This window comes from Thunnus maccoyii, chromosome 12 (genome assembly GCF_910596095.1).
Source record: "Thunnus maccoyii chromosome 12, fThuMac1.1, whole genome shotgun sequence".
NCBI classification, from domain to species: domain Eukaryota; kingdom Metazoa; phylum Chordata; class Actinopteri; order Scombriformes; family Scombridae; genus Thunnus; species Thunnus maccoyii.
In genome coordinates this window covers 25,056,198-25,072,420 of record NC_056544.1, presented here as the reverse complement: position 1 = coordinate 25,072,420, position 16,223 = coordinate 25,056,198, and the positions used below count along the sequence as shown (strand labels likewise).

The following is a 16,223-nucleotide window of genomic DNA, read 5'->3' as shown; positions in this document are numbered from 1 at the left end:
TTGGGGTTGGTGTGTGGCTGTCAAAGGATCTTACCCACAGCTGTTCAGACACAGACACAGCAGAGTATTCCTGAACGACCACCCCTTCCTCCTGAAGGGTTAAACACAGGGGAAGTACTTGGTCAGAGGGAGTGGGGAGGGGGGCACTCATTGTTGCCCTGGGTTTAAGGGTGAGACTGCCTGGAGGATTACCATCCAGGGTTTAAGCAGGCAGTTTCGCCCCCCAGAATACTAATGTAAAGTAGATGAGCCCAGAAAAAAGTAGTCTTTTAAAGTGTCTGAGCCCTAAATGCTGACATTAGAGGTTCTTTGAGCTTATAAATTAAATTCTAGCTGCTGTTTAAACCAATAGAGATGGATAAAAATACATAAAAGAATACATTCTTGAAACATTTCCCTTCTGTCAAATAAGCTTTCCATGGCATTATCTCCTGAGACTTAAGTGAAAAGTGGATCTTGCAGAAAAGAAATTCTCCCCAAATACCCCAGACTGCTAATTCTACAATCAGACTGTCCCATATGCTTTCTAGTCTACAGCCAATGGGGGATGGATGCTGCACAGATCTGGACCACTGGGCTCAAAGAACAGATGGACTAAAGGGGGTAATGAAAGGAGCACTTAGCGAAAAGAGCGGGGACTGGAGCTGGCATAGTAACCCCAAAGCATGGGGGATAAAATGTGGCACCAGTGTTTACTCTATTCAATGATATTACCAAGAAGTGTAATATTTCTCAGGAATGCAAATCATATTTATTTTTAAATTCAGGGAATATATAAATATTATAACATGAGCCTCAATTCAACAGTACAAGGAAAATTTCATTTTTTTCTGTAACTTGGGTTATATTTTCATTATTTTGGCCTTCATTTATATTGATTATGGTAATATGTGACTCACCAGCAGTACTGCAGAGATTTCAGAGACACGTAACTAGTAAATTAGTTAATGTTCAAAATTGGAAATCAATGAGTGCCATGTACGACTTGAGGTTTAACTTGAATAATGACCTACAAACTATATTCACCTAGGTTTGTTCACAGAAATGCAGAAATGTATTGACAGAAGGTAAATAAAGAACAAGGGGGAGAATAATAGTGGTAACATGTAGATATTTCTGTATGATGCTGTACTTGGGGAGACAGGTGGTACTGCAGAGTCTCTTCACTGTGCACATCTGTCCTGCAAAGACTGGGACAACAACCCAGCCGGTGCAACTCTTACAGAATGTAAAGTCATGCACATACTGTAGTTAGCCAAGTTTGTGGTTTGTTTGTGTTATCTAATCACTGATGCAAATGTCTCAAATGCAAAAACAAAAATAACATCAGGGGCACAATTTGGGGTTAGCATGGATATCCTTTGCCGTTTGTGATGTTTGCTATAATGGACGTTGTGAATGAAGTAATCCAGAAAGAAAGAAAGAAATTGATTTTCCTTTAACTTACGCTGCAAAACTCTGAATTGAGATGCAGACCAGCTTTGCTGATATAAAGGTCACAGATTATATTGATAATAAAGATAAAATTTCCTGTGTTGAAAGCATTCTGTCTCTGTTTTATAAACCTTTGAAGATAACCACAATAATGTGACAAAATGTTGTTAATGTTTCCCAACCATCTACATGGCACTATGACTGTCTGGTTATTGTGAATGAGAATGTGATATGAATCATCTATTGTTAACACTGCAGTGTGTAGAGACTAACCTTCTTCTGGTAGGTCTGCTCTGTCTCCCATAGCTGAGCCTGCTGCTCGCTGGACGCCACCTTAACTACTTCCTGTTTCTTGTTGATCCTGTTCCTCCAGTCCTCCTCACCACTCTTCTTCAGCAGTGCCACTCTGAAATAAAACAAAAAAAAACCCATTTTTAATAGAAACAATAGGCAAGAGGCAAGTAAGATGACTACAGTCCTATTACCACTGCTGTTCTATAAATCCTATTCTTGATTACAGTTTATCACCATAATGTTTTTCATTCCAGATGAAAATGTATTCCACTCCTTAACTCTGATAATATTCTGAAAAGTGCTGTATCATAGAGTTATTAGATTAGCCAAACGTATTTTGTCCACGTACGTCTAAATTAAATCTAAAATATTAATATTTTCCACAATAAGTGGAGGAGAAAATGTTCTTTATTCGAAGCTAATTCATGTACTGAAAATGACTCCAGTCGTGCTGGCTTCAGTAATATTTTCAGATGTTAAAAAGATAATAATTTTCTGAAGCAATAAAATACAAAAAGAATGGACAGTCATAATAGAAAAGTACTGTAAAAGTGACTGGATGTTGACTTCATAACTCTGTGTCAAACTAGCTTAAAACAGTATTTTGGTGTGATGGATTGAGACCTCTTGAATTGCTCTGGCAAAATATGCTTCATCATAAACACGGGCGTTTATTTTAGGCTCAGTGACAGTTGTTGTTATCTGTTATTAAACGTTAATCAAATTAAAGGGGACAAAAACTGTGCTTAATATTGAAATTGCTTTTGTAGCACACCATTTTCATTATTTTCATCAAGGTTATAAGAAAAAAAAAAATCCTTCAAGGCTGAAAAACCAGGTCACAGACTTCTGCTCTACTGCCAGTAAACGTGACTGTTGAAAAAAGGTCTCCAAAGACTGTATGAGGAGCGCTGATAACGGATGGCTGAGGGGTAAAAGAAAGTATGTCATCATATCCGCTGCTTGCGTGGACAGGGCAGAAATGAGGGCATTAGGAGGAATCTGCTAAGTCTCAGAGGATTTCTTCAGTCCACACAGCTCTCTGCTGGCTGGCAGGAGAAACACAATGTTGCTAAAAATGAATCTCTCTCACCTCCAAAAATGTAAAAAAAAAAAAAAGGGTGGAACAAACCTATATACTGCAAGGAAGGGCAGACAGTGACCTCTGCCTGATTCTGTCAAACAATGCAAAGCACAAGCAGAGCAGAAAATCTCTATCAGTGTCTCGTCTTTGCTGACATCTCAGGTTTCATCTTGTAAAGAGTTGAGCTCTGACTGGATTTGTGAATGGACTCAAGGTTGAATAGTGCCTGCAGCTTTGCTTTAAAGGAACACCCTTTTCCCCAGCCTTTATTTCAGAAGGGCTATTATTTTTAACATGTTGCTATCGGAGATCCAGTTGGTATCCAACAATTAACAGCAGACTGAAATTCATCGACACTGACAGTTGATATTGATACTGAAAGTCATTGTGATAGTGATAGGAAAGTGATGTGTTTATTGAGTCATGACAAAGCAAGAGTTGACCCCCTTACCACTAATCACATCTTCTGACCACAATGCATTCTGGACTATTGAGTTTAACATCTGTGAAGTGATACTCATATCGCTCATACATATATTTGCTCTTAGATTTCTGGCCAGTTACCACAGATTTTTCAATTTAAGGGTTTTTAACCTTTTTTGTAATTAAATTTTATATTGACAATGTGGTTGCAGACTGACTGAGGCTGGGGGTAACTACCAAAATAGTTGCAGACAGACACTAAAACTTTTCTTTGTGTGATCTGTATTTCTTTGTGATTACTAACTTAATAATAAAAAAACAGACAGTAACACTCAGGTAGTGTCACACAAATTTCATGTACTGGTTACTTTGCATACAGCTGACCTACTGTAGTTAAAAACCAGTATGCTGTTGTGGGGGGCATTATAAGGATTAATTAGGGAAAATGCAGCACAAACAAATTGTTCCACATTTAGAGTAATTATTGTAAAAATAGCTTTACTAGCCTATGCAGTTATATAATAATTACTAATTATAACTATTACTGGCGTTTTTGAAGCAGTAGCAAAAAAGCTGATAAAACAGTACAAGGCCCAGCACTAGTCCACAGACCAGGGGTTTGGAGTCTTTGTTTTAGCTATTGAAAAAAAGAAGCTATCATACTGCAGAGCAGAATTACACGGTCTAAATTTTCCAGTTAGGTAAGAAAACACTTGTCAAAGTGAGCTCTGAATTGCAAGGCACACTGTGAGAAGCTGTTTGAATGTCAGAAAATGCTCTTGTTTGGACTTTTGTAACTTTTGCAACTGATTTCAGTGTTGAAATCAGTGTTTTTGGGGAGCCGGACCACTGTAACTCAGCCAGTGTTGGCCACACAACCATAATAGTATGTAATCATAATTTTACTTTACTTGTAATGTGTTTTCAACATCACACCTTAAAATAACAAACTTTGTTGTAGTCCCCTCACCCTCATCTGCCTTACTGTCACCCTTTAAATACATATTAAAAATAAAACCTTTCAGCCATCACTCACCTCTCCTTGATGGACATCTGTTTGGAGGACATGCCGTCAGACAGTTGGTCCCCAGACTCTGTGGGGGACAGTAGATCTCCAGAATGGATACTGTGCCTGCTGAAGTCCTCGCTGTGGTCCAGAGGCAGGGACTGGGACTTGACCAGTGCCTGGGGGAAGGACTGGGGTTTTGGTGGTGTCTGTGGAGGCACCTGAGATTTGGGCTGAGGCTGGGGGGGTGTCTGTGGGTAAGGCTTAGGGAGAGACTGGAGGAATCCCTGAGGTTTTGGCTGAGTTTGTGGGGACTGGGTGAAAGTTTTGGGATATGTTGGTGGGGGCTGGGAAGGCTGGATGTATGACTGGGATTTTGGTTGGGTTGGAGGGGGCTGCTGTGTGAAGGGTTTAGGAAGAGTTTGAGGTGGTTGGACGACGTGTTGCGGCTGTTGTTGGCTGCTTGACACGTGAGATACGGTCCTGGATGATACTTTAGCTATAAGAGGCCTCAGTGATGTAGATTGATCTTGCAAGTCTAAAAGAAAAGGATAAACAATCATGTAGTTACAATGTCTGAAATAAACTTTAATTGGATAAAAGGATTTATATATTATCAGAGACATGAAAAAAATCATTAGTATCTTTAATTTTTAGATTAAAGATACTTTGAAACACTGCAGATGTTTGAAACACACTCGAGAAAACAATTAGGCATCTTTAGTTACAGTAGTTATTATTGCATTCAGGGAGGCTCCAAAATTTGAGATTTGGGAGTTTGATGCAGAAGAAATGACCAAATTCTTCTTTCCATTGCATAATTTTCACTCATTGTTTGTCTTCTGAATTACATTCATAGCTCATCAGTTGCATGTTAGGAAAGATCACTCATTTTCCAGCATTGTGGCGTCTTTGAATGCACCAACAGGAGTTTTGAAACAATACTTTGTAGATAATGCACTACAACATGAAAAAGCAATAGTATGGTCATTTTGGATTTTGTAAATACTAATGTGCTGTAAGTGGCAGACTATCATGTCCATTATTGTATAGCATGAATGTTTTGGAGACATAAACATCTACATAGACCGATATTAGATTAACATAATCATCCTTGAACATGCACATATGCAGCTGGCTTTATAGGGAAGAAATCTAATTAGTATAATACAAAGCCTGCTGTGTGTGCTGCATAAGGTGTGTGCACATTGTGAGGACGAAAAACTGTTCACAGAGTCACATTTTGGGAACTCGCCTCCCATTTGATGACAAAAATCGAGTCCCCACAAGAAAAACCACTACATCTTAGTCTTAGGACTTGTCTTTCGTTAAAGTAGGGTAAGGTGTTGGTGTTAGGCATGTAGCTTCATCATGTTTTAGTATAATAGACATACTTTAGTGAAGATCTACCCATGCAGAACTAAATAAGATTACAGCCTGCAGACAAGGCTTCCATTGTGTCCTTCCTGTCCTCTACCTGCTTCATGTAAGTGCAGGCCAATTGTTCTGCACACTCTCACTGAGTGCTTTCATCTTTCCGTGTACTGTTTGTGTGCATGCATGGGAAAAGACCACCCCTGAACACATTCGGCATTGGCACATAGAAACAGGTCAGGCCCATTATACTGTTGTATGTGCACTGCTAACCCACAGGCGTAATATGGTGCAAGGGGACCACAGCCCCTTTATAGGCCATGACAGTGAACACAGACAGTTCAGTATAAAAAATATTGGGTGTCTATTAGCTGACAAACAACATGTCAGGGAAGGGCTTCCTCTTTGTAGACAAAGAGAGCCACGAGGCAAATGCATGGAAAAATATGCTAATTAGATGCCTCCTCAGACGTCTCTCTCTCTCTCTCTCTCCTTGACACACACTCTCTCTCTCTCTCTCTTTCTCTCTCTATCAGCCAAATCAAATACCCCCAGCTGGGACAAGTGTGTGTGTAGCCGGCAGAAAGCAATCATGCGTGGGAGCATGCTGCATCAGACAATGAGGATAATGAGAACAGCCCCTTCCCTATACATTGCTTCCTCTCTCTTTTTGTCGCCCCCATTCTCTTTTTTTTCTTTTTGTCCACTCTATTTTCATTTCTCTTCCTCCATCCCTCCTTCTAGGCGCAGCTATTCACATCTCTTTATTACTCCTTTCCCCACCCTTCTCCATCTCCTTTCTGTTTAGGTCATCAGACAAGCCTCCTACCTGAGATGCCTGCTTGACTCCGGCCACTGCTCCTCTCAGTGAGGTGCAGCTCCTGTGTGGAGGAGCTGTGAGCTACTGCAGCCTCTCTCAGGTAGCCTCCTCTTCCTCTTCCTCCTCCCTCGGCTCTCTCCTTACTCTCCTGGGAGTCTCCGTCTGCGGCTCTCCAGCTGGGCACAGGCTCTGTCTCGCCCCTCCACAAAGAGGGCTTGGCAGAGTGCTGAAGCTGGGGATGCTGCTGCAGCTGCCCTTCTTCCCGGTCCCTGTCCGGGGAGTGTGGCTTTCCCTTAATGCTGCTGTCTTGGTTCTCTTCTTTGGCTCCTCCCTGCTGTCTCCCCCTAACCTCCTCCTCTTGCCGGTCTCTCCAGCCCTCCTCCTCTGCCTCCCCCTGCCGCCTGTGACTAGTGGAGGAGGTGGGAGCCCCCACTCTCTCTCGGCTCTCAGGGAGGAGAGGGGAGGAGTTGAGCTCAGACTCAGGGTGGCCTGGGTCCCCACTCTGGGTCATGGAGAAATACCTCAGCGCCCTCTCCTGGTGGCTGGTTGTGTTGCTGGAAGCCTGTTGTTGGGCAGGGATGTAGGGGATGGCGGTGGATTTCCCTGGATGGAGACCGCCATCATCTCTGATGCCACTGCTGACCGGCGTCATGGTTACTGAGGTGACGGAGGCTTCGGAGGTGACGGCTGCCACAGAACGGACCAAGGAGGCTGAAAGGGGCTCCAGTTTGATCTCTCCTCCATTTTTCAGCTGCAGAGACAGCAAGCATCATGTCAGAAAGTCAGAAAGGATAGAAATACAACAGGAGAGATGAAGGGATTGATATGGAGGAAGGATGGATGAAAAGATAAATGTCGGTAAATGATGGTACAGGGGGTATGTGATGATGAACAGATCGATGGATGATAGAATAAGGTGGGGTGATGATAAATTATGTTTAAATTATGTTTGATTATGTTTATGCAAAATAGGGCAAAGATGGATGGATGAGGGCTAGGAAAACAGCAACTGAGGCAAATTACAAAAAAATGAGTTGTTCAGGTTTACTCTTCAAGTCGCAGCTTTATAACAACTCTGTCATTCACAAAACACCAAAATACAGTACATGTATAATGTATGTATATGTATAAAGCATTGCCATTCAGTTCTTCCAGCAACATCTCCAGTAAAACTGCATCATGGCAAACTGTGGTAGTTTTTTTTCTAATTTTGATGCAACAACCAAAGGGATTGCAATACACAGCCATCTTTAAGATGCATAAACTCCACACCAGACTGCTGTGAATTGATTTTAGTTGTAATTCAAGGTCTTGTATTGACCCTCACGCACCCTCTGTACAATGTCAATATTACGGCCAGACTCACCCACATACTTTATTCCCCAGATAAGCTAGGAGGAGGCCTTAATGAACTAGCATGCACCATTTGCGCTCAGATATCCCATGCTTGTTATGCAGCGAACAAGCATGTAGCAGAAGCAGCTGAAATCCAATAAAAGGGGAGCCACTGAAAACAAACAAGGCACCCTAAACTTTAAAGGATAGGTTCACATTTTTTTCAAGTCTGTCTTAAAACATCAGTCAGGTGTCCATATGAACATTGAAAGAGGTTTTCCTCGCTGTAATCATTATTCCTGTTCATACTGGCTATTAAAGGATCCCCTTCAAATGTACTTTCAATGTAAGTGATAGAGGCCAAAATCCACAGTGTGTCCACTCACTCATTTTGTTCAAAAATGCATTTACAAGTTCATCTGAAGCTTATATGAGGCTTCAGCAGTCTGAGTTAGTCAAATCAAGTGGATATCTGCCACATTTATAGTCTTTTTAGCATCAAATTCCCTCTTTGTGTTTCCTCTGACAGTGTTTCCCTGTTGAGCTGTGGTAGTATAGTAACAAAAAGAGGGAATTTGACACTAAAAAGACTGTAACGTTGAAAGATATCTACATCATTTGGACGTCTAAAGCTTCATATTAGCTTCAGATAATCTTTTTGCACAGATGGAGGACTGTGGATTTTGTCTCCCATCACTTACATTGTAAGAACATTATGAAGAGATCATCTAATGGTCAGTATGAACAGGAGGAATGATTATGACAAGAAAAAACTACTTTAATGTGCATTTTGGCACCTAACTGTTGTTTTAAAACAGGCTTGAAAAATTGTGAATCCGTCCTTTAAGGCAATGCCCTACTTATGCAAGTTAATGTTTAAAAATACACACTAGTTTGCATTTATGGCCATTATTAAGCTAATTATTAGGCTCAGCTACCATAAGTAGCAACTGCCATACCAAGACAACACGGGTCACTATAGAGACAAATGAGATCAATTAATGGCGGGATCAATCAATGCAACCAATCAGAAGCTCCGTACAGGCAACAGGATCTTACATGTTCCTCCTGATTGGCCTCTAAGTCGTTGTTACACACTGCAGAAGTTACCGGTGGCTCAGCTTCCTGTGTGGACACCAGTGATACTATGACTCACTGCTGAGAACATGGTGGAGGTGAAGTCAACATATTACGTAGCATCTGACACTGACTTTCTTGTTTTCGACAGATCTGCTTTGAAAACGCAATTTCTGCTCGTAGGACAATATATCTGTATAAGGTGGTGATGCATCAGTAGATGTTTTGGAAATGTAGATGGGAAACCATCCAATCAATGTGTCAAAAATAAGATCCAAGGTAAAAAAATATATATTCCTTGAATCAAACTGTTCCTGCATGATTGATGCATCACTATGGTGGACAGTTGCATATCAGCTGCCCAAAATACATATATATATATATATATATATATATAGTATTTCTGACATCCCTTACTGTATGTGAATTGTTGGTGATTTGTGACATCTAGAGGCCACTGTGTTATAAAGCATAAACTCTGTGACCTCTGTATTCTGTGCTGTCTAAGATTCATTCAGCTGCACAGAATCCACAAAGCACAAAAAGAAATTGGTGTGCTGCAAAACACTCACTGCACTGAACGTAAGTGACCTGGAAGTAAATCGTCTGTAGCTGCAGGCCTGTTTGAGAAGATCCAAGTAAAGCTTAGATGCAATAATGTCAATTTACAATGTTTTCCACACATCTGTGCTACTGTAACTGAAGGATGTCACAAATTTATGATTACTGTTGGTATGCAATCTTAATCATATTGCAAACATTTCAAAATAGCGTCTACCTCCCTAACATTTGGCCTGCTCATTATTTTCTCATCTCTTCATCTTCATTATTTTGTTGGGGCTGTTAAGATGGACACCACCAAAGATGGTGAGCGGTTTTAGGGTAAGGAAACAGGAAATAAGTTAATCTATTGTAGACATTGTAAACATTCTTCTTTCTTCAGAGACAGACTATTGTTTTTGTTTCTTCTATTTTATAGAACTTTTTACTTTTTACTTTATTTGCTCAGAAATATTATATATATTATATATTTATTATGATTATGGTAGAATAAAAGTTAATACTGTAATTGATCTTGCACTTTTTCTCAATTTCTTTCACATTTATAGTTCACGTTTTTATTTATGACAGTGCAACTGATTTTAGAGTGCCACAGTTTTTTTTCCAAAAACATCACATGAATTAAAACATCTGTACCTTCTCCACCTCTCCCTGGGTGATGGGCTGAGTCTGAAAACGGGTGTTGGCCCTGCGCTGGCGGGTGTCCCCTCGGGTACCCTCAGCAGTCTTGCCGGCAGTATGGGCGAGGCGGTTGAAGAGGGCCATCTTCTCAGCCAAAGTGAGGGTGGACAAGTCAGGCTCTTCCGAGACAAGCTCGTCTCCCTCCATCCCAGCACTAGGACCTGGTTTTTGGTGCTCCTGGAAGTTGTGAATCTCCTGCTCCTGGCCTGGCTGGGAGGAGGCCTGGATGCTGAAGGAGGGATAGGAGGGCAGTCAGTGGGTGAGTGATGGGCGTCAGTCTTCTTATAACAACAAGATTAAAATGAAAGCTCGACTAAGTGGTTACACCTTAAAGGCAAAAAAACATGGCGAGTGAAAATATAATTTTTACTAGTAATAAAATTTTTGTCCAACTGATTCAAAATTTGCATCATCATCACCATCCCTTCATCCTGAAGGCATACATCTAAAATGTGACATATCTAAAATTTAGATACTTATCTAAAATTAAATACAGGTGTCTTTATATAAAATACCAAATCCTGTTGTCTTTGATTTCAGACTTTTTGATATGATCTGGATGAATGACAATCTTCAAGACTGAAAAAAAAGAGTATTATCAAAAACCTGTTAAATCTCAGTTTTAGATGAGATAGTTGTAACCTGTCTATTCAAACAAAAGTCCTGAGCCATTATATTAAGTTTGACTAAGTTTATTAGTTTAAACCTGCAGTGCAGAACTTTTACATATAAATGAACATCTCTTACATTTAAGCCCTTGCCAAATGAGATCACACAATGCTGATTAAGCCTATCACCACTAGATAAATCTCTCTGTATTTCACTGTATACAGAGTTTTTAATTCTGGTGTCGAGTTTGACATTCCTGTGCCGGCGGGATGAATGCATACTGAGCATGCTCTATAGGCAGAGCATGTGCATCAGAGGCTTCCACCAGCCGAGTCGGCTGATATCCGATTAGCCCTCTGCTAACTTGAATGGGGATAAAATAATTTAATCATGCAACTCTCTAGACTTTCCAAATGTTATCGGACTGAATGTATCAAATTCTGATAGTGAAACGAGTCGTTCGTGGGGGTTCTGTGATGCTCAAAACAATTTATCCACCGTTTTACAGGAGTAGGCTACTGTGGAGCCTATGACGTAAGCACATGTCAACAGTGTTTTTGTAATTACTCTCACTGCCAGAAGGGGGAGACACAAGTCCCACACTCCAGCTTTAAGGTGGCTAAAGCCAAAGTATTCCTCCCCTAAATATCAATGAACTGAACATGCATGCAAATACCAGCCAGGTAAATAACTGTGATAACTGTGCAAGTTTACAGGCCCAGAAACAGAGACTAAAGTAGATGAGCGCATATTTGCAAGATAATAATATAATGCACTCAGATGTTTGCAGGGGTTTGCAATCTCCCAGCAGTGTACTAAGTTAAACCAGAGTTGGTAAACAAATTGCAGGACACGTGAGCCCTGACATGCAGAGGGCTTTAACTGGTTCAACCTCTGACCTTTCCATAAGATATGTAACCTATTTCCTCACTGATTTTCATGATGTGAATGTGGGAGACGCTGCAAGAAAGAATGCTTGCGAACTGGGCATGGAAAGCACTTAATGAGTTATTGTGTAAACAGCAGCTTCCTTTCCCTATATGGTGCGCACAGCAACGAAGCAGCACATGAGGGGGCAGAAATAACAAGGTAAGATGAGCTGGTTAGACAGATTGCCACTGCAACCAGGAGAGGGAGATGGAGAGTAAAATGTCGATGGTGTACATTTTCATAGGTTAAGTTTGTTTTTAGCATAATTGCAATTTCACCTCTATGATTGGGTTCTAATAGCAGTTTGATTTTTAATCTGGTTCCAGGTGGTAAAATACCCTGCTCTGTGTCAAAAAATCTTTTTCTAACTTTTTTATTTGCATAGAGCAATTTAATAAACATCAAGAGGATTCTGATTCTTTACATGGATTCAATACTATATATACATATGACATTCTAGATGTCAAAATATAACACCACATACAGATGCAAACACACAACAAGTAAGCACCCAGACGTCGGTCCAGCTGTACCTGATGCTAGTCACATTGGTGCTGACTACAGTGGGGCTGGGGACATGAGTGTGGATTCCCACAGGCTGTGATGATGTTGCGGGGTCACTTGTAAGTGAGGAAAATTAGGTACAGATGGAAAAAAAGACACATATATATGAAATACAGCTGATGCAAGGCAGAGGAAAAAAACAAGACACTGCCAGAGAGGAGAGAAGAAGTAAACAAGGACTTGAAAGACTTTGACAGAGGTCTGAAGATGGGGTAAAAGCGGAAAAGGAAAGAAAAAGAGAGGGACAGAAGAACAGAAAAATAGCAATGCTACATTCTCTACAAATTATATGATGCAAAATAAAGTGATATAAGCTATATCTAAGACCTACCTTGAAGCATTAACCACCTCCCTGTTGGTGACGGGTTGTGTGTGTGACCGGTCCTGAACTCGTCTCAGACGTCTCTCTACAGCAGCGTTTCGAGAGCGTGGTTTGGGAACACCTCCCTCTGATGTCCTCTCCAGCTCCTGGAACAATATGTCAGGAAACATCAGGAATATCATTCAATATGTAAATGTTAAGAAACACAAAAATATCTATTTGAGCATTTGTGAATAGCCAGTTAACTTGCTGGTACAAAATATTAATACACATCAACCAGTGTCTGTTGTGAAGCTACACACAACTCAATCTTTTGGTTTTCTGATTATGAAATTTAAAACATTAGTCATCATAAAATATATCAGTTATCTGTTTTTATTATTGAAATGTCCATAAAATAAGAAGTGTACCCTGAAGAGAGACCTCTTGGCAGCCACACTCATCTTGGCTCTCTCATCCAGTTTTTCTTCGTCTAGTGAGAAATAAGTAAGAAGAATTGTGTTATATAACATCAACTGTATGTAAAATTCTGAAAAAATGGCACTAATGTGCCTTAAATGATAAGAAGCAATACATTTTTAGTGTGAGTCATTTGTTTTTTTTATTCTCTCATAGCATAAAAACAAAAACAATATAACAAATAATACTAATATACAAATTTTTAGCAGTGGAAATTATGTGCTTACCTTCAGCGTCCTGTAGCTGTGATGGACTTAGACGGGATCTGAGGAAAACATAAATATACATCAAACATCAGCATTTAGACTGGGTTTTTTATTTGAGGAATTACAGGATACTCTCATGATCTGAATGCTAAATGTTGTATCCATCATGCTCTGCCATCCAATGCAGTATATTGTTCTTTGTCAATCAAATGACTCTGAAGCGCTCCTCCAGACTTCTACAGAAAGCCCTTCCTGTACCTATCAGACTCCAAACGCTCTGCAGAGGTGATGGGCTGCGTCCTAAACCTCTCCGACATGCGACTCTCTCCTGGTGTGATGTAGCGTCGTGGCCTCCGAGCACCCCTGTCCCGATCAGCTGGACTAGCCGGATCTACCTCCATTGCTGACAGTTCTACTTTAGTAGTCTCGCTTTTGGAGCCAAATTGGAAAGATTGACGAAGACAACAATAAGGGAGAATACAAATGAGAGAACTATTAACGATGATTGGTTTTGACGTAGTTTTTAGTAATAGTTTACTGTAAACTGCACTAAAGTTAGAAAAACATTACTCACACATTGATTTTGCCACACACGCTGAGCACAACCTAACTGCATAGCAACCCAACTGTGAGGAGCCATTAGCCAATCTTAACATGCAGCATCAAACTGTCAAAACTTAACTTCATATGATAGCCATACACTTGGATACCATTCATGCCACAGGAAGATATTCTATCAGCAATTTCTTCCCATTGATTTTATTATTACTTATTTGCAACAGCATACTAATGTAAAGTTAGATAGTAATTAGCAATGCCACACAGAGCCCATGCCAGTGGACCTACAACTCAGGCTTCCGGTTGGCATTCTCCAGATACGAGTGTCGCAGCTGTGCTACTGACACCCTGGTGTCCAGCGTGCCCATGTCACCGTTAGCCATCCCTGATGGAGGGGCGATCCTGGAAGACTCTCTGTTGGCAGCTGCCCTCTCCAGACGATACATGGCAGAATGCTGGCTTATACCTATATCTGACATGGAGCGGGTTCGTGTCTTGGGTTTGGGCCCTCCGCTCATCTCCATGCTTCTATGCTTGGCCTGAGGCAAAGAGGAGCCTTTCTGGAGGTAGATGGCTGAGTCAAACCTCTGCTGCCCTGATGGATCCTGCTGCTGCCGCCTCTGAGGCTCAAATTCTTCGTTTTGTTGGGGCTCTTGTCTTCTCCTGGAGTCTTGCAACTGACTGTGAGGTTCTTGTCTTTGGAGTTCATTCTCCTGCTGTCTTTGAGACTGCAGCTGTCTATGTGGCTCTTGGGGTTGTCTAAAGTGGTCAAATTGATGCTGCCTTTGAGGATCTTGCTGTTGAATTTGATGTTGTCTATTTCTGTTTTCTGGTTCTTGCAGCTGCATTTGAGGCTCTTGATGGTACACAGGCTCTGAAGTTTGCTGCTGCCTAAGCTGCTGGCGTACAGACGAATGAGAAGGCTGTACAGATCTAAATACTCTCTCCTCTTGGCTGTCATGGCCAGAGAGATGCTCTCTCCCCCTTTCTCTAACCCTGTCGATATTTCTCTCCCTTCCTCTCTCTCTCGGTCTCTCCCTGTCCCAGTCTTCTTCACCTCGACTCCTCCTCCTCCGTTGTGGGCTGTAGTTCTGCCAATCCATGTCTTCATGGTGGCCCCTATGAATATCATCCACACTCCTTTCTCTTCGACGGATCTCTGAGGGCAACACAGCTTTCCTGCTCTTCAGCAGGCCCTCCGTATGGGCTTCTTCTTTCAGGGCTTGTCTGGCCTCCAACCTTGCCTCCTTGTGGGCGGCAAAGATTTGGTCGGCACTCACTCTCCTTCGTGGTGGTACTTCAGGTGGTCCAGGTAGTTTGGCAGTGGCCACTGGGGCAGGCATGGCCAAATAGGGCTCGTGGGCCACAGCAGGGCCAGAGTGTTGGTACTCATGAGCAGAGGGAGGGTAGGCTGTTTGGCCATGGACTGGTTGGTGGTCTGCACTGTGCTGAGACTGGGGAACAGTTCTTTGCTGGGTGGATTCTGAGCGCTGTGGCGAGAACTGTGTTGTGTTCCTCCGAGCACGATGTCTACTACCCTGGCGGTTGTCTGGACTCCACTCAAGGGGCCTCTGGACAGTTTCGTCCCTGGACAATCGTTCCCTTACTCGAATTCTTGGGGGAAAGGAATGGATAAGGGACACTGAGATTCCAGTTCCATAATAGACCTATGACAGCCTCCACACAAAGACACAGAGACTGGTAAATAATGAAATACACCAGTCACAAATTAACTATCCAATATAATAGCTCAAGTAGAGTGGTGTATCTGAATAATAGTCAGCTACTTTAGTATTTGATTGGTTTTAATTTGGCACAAACATATTGTGAAACAGAGAGTTGTTTATTTCATGGGACTATCATGGGACCAACATGAGTTCCGAAATCCTGCACTAGAATGGCAACAAGGTCAAGCAGCAGCATGCCCCAGGTTTAAATTTGAGTCTTAGTTCAAACAACTCTCTCTCTCTCTGATGTCTCCGTGCCAAAAAAGTAAGCCAAACTATTTTCATCTGTAACCTTCTGACCACTGGTAGCCAAAGGTTGCACTAATCTCATTGTAGACCACTAAGCCAGACATAATTGATGGGCCTCTGCCTTATCTGACATGGCATGAAGGACTTAAACAGTGCTCGTGCTACATGAGTACACACTAATACCAGCTAGCATAAGCAGCTGATAAGGCCACATGGGCAGTTAGTGCCAGTGGCATACATTGAACATACATACTAGCTAAAAGTGTCCAGAATATCCTCTGTTGAGACATATTAGATGTGCAAAAAAAAAAGTCTGGCAATGGGCATTCAGCCATTCACAGGCTATCAGTAAGCCAGCAATGTCACATATCGGGGTCACTGTGCATGTATACTCAATGACCTAAAACTTTAATGTGTTTCTAGTAAACCCCATCTCTCTAGAATCCTTTTAGCAAAAAAAACCAAACCAGGTGATTAAAAACATACATCCAAATTCATTGTCAACATCAC

The 16,223-nt window shown here is 41.5% G+C and overlaps 1 protein-coding gene across 4 annotated transcripts in view; it reads right to left on the bottom strand.

Annotated features, from left to right (window-relative positions):
- LOC121908475 (supervillin-like) overlaps positions 1–16,223 on the bottom strand; it is a 37,701-nt gene that overhangs the window by 16,601 nt on the left and 4,877 nt on the right. For 3 of the 4 annotated variants that reach the window (XM_042428512.1, XM_042428513.1, XM_042428514.1), the window contains exons 5-16: positions 14,026–15,351; positions 13,438–13,608; positions 13,201–13,238; positions 12,925–12,986; positions 12,524–12,660; positions 12,162–12,248; positions 10,045–10,318; positions 8,830–8,895; positions 6,445–7,186; positions 4,272–4,779; positions 1,708–1,840; positions 35–91 (exon numbers count right to left, since the gene is read on the bottom strand). In XM_042428512.1, coding sequence (XP_042284446.1) covers positions 35–91; positions 1,708–1,840; positions 4,272–4,779; positions 6,445–7,186; positions 8,830–8,895; positions 10,045–10,318; positions 12,162–12,248; positions 12,524–12,660; positions 12,925–12,986; positions 13,201–13,238; positions 13,438–13,608; positions 14,026–15,351 — 3,601 coding nt within the window. The remainder of the gene's footprint in view (positions 1–34; positions 92–1,707; positions 1,841–4,271; positions 4,780–6,444; positions 7,187–8,829; positions 8,896–10,044; positions 10,319–12,161; positions 12,249–12,523; positions 12,661–12,924; positions 12,987–13,200; positions 13,239–13,437; positions 13,609–14,025; positions 15,352–16,223) is intronic. The other variant, XM_042428516.1, reaches the window with a different exon arrangement.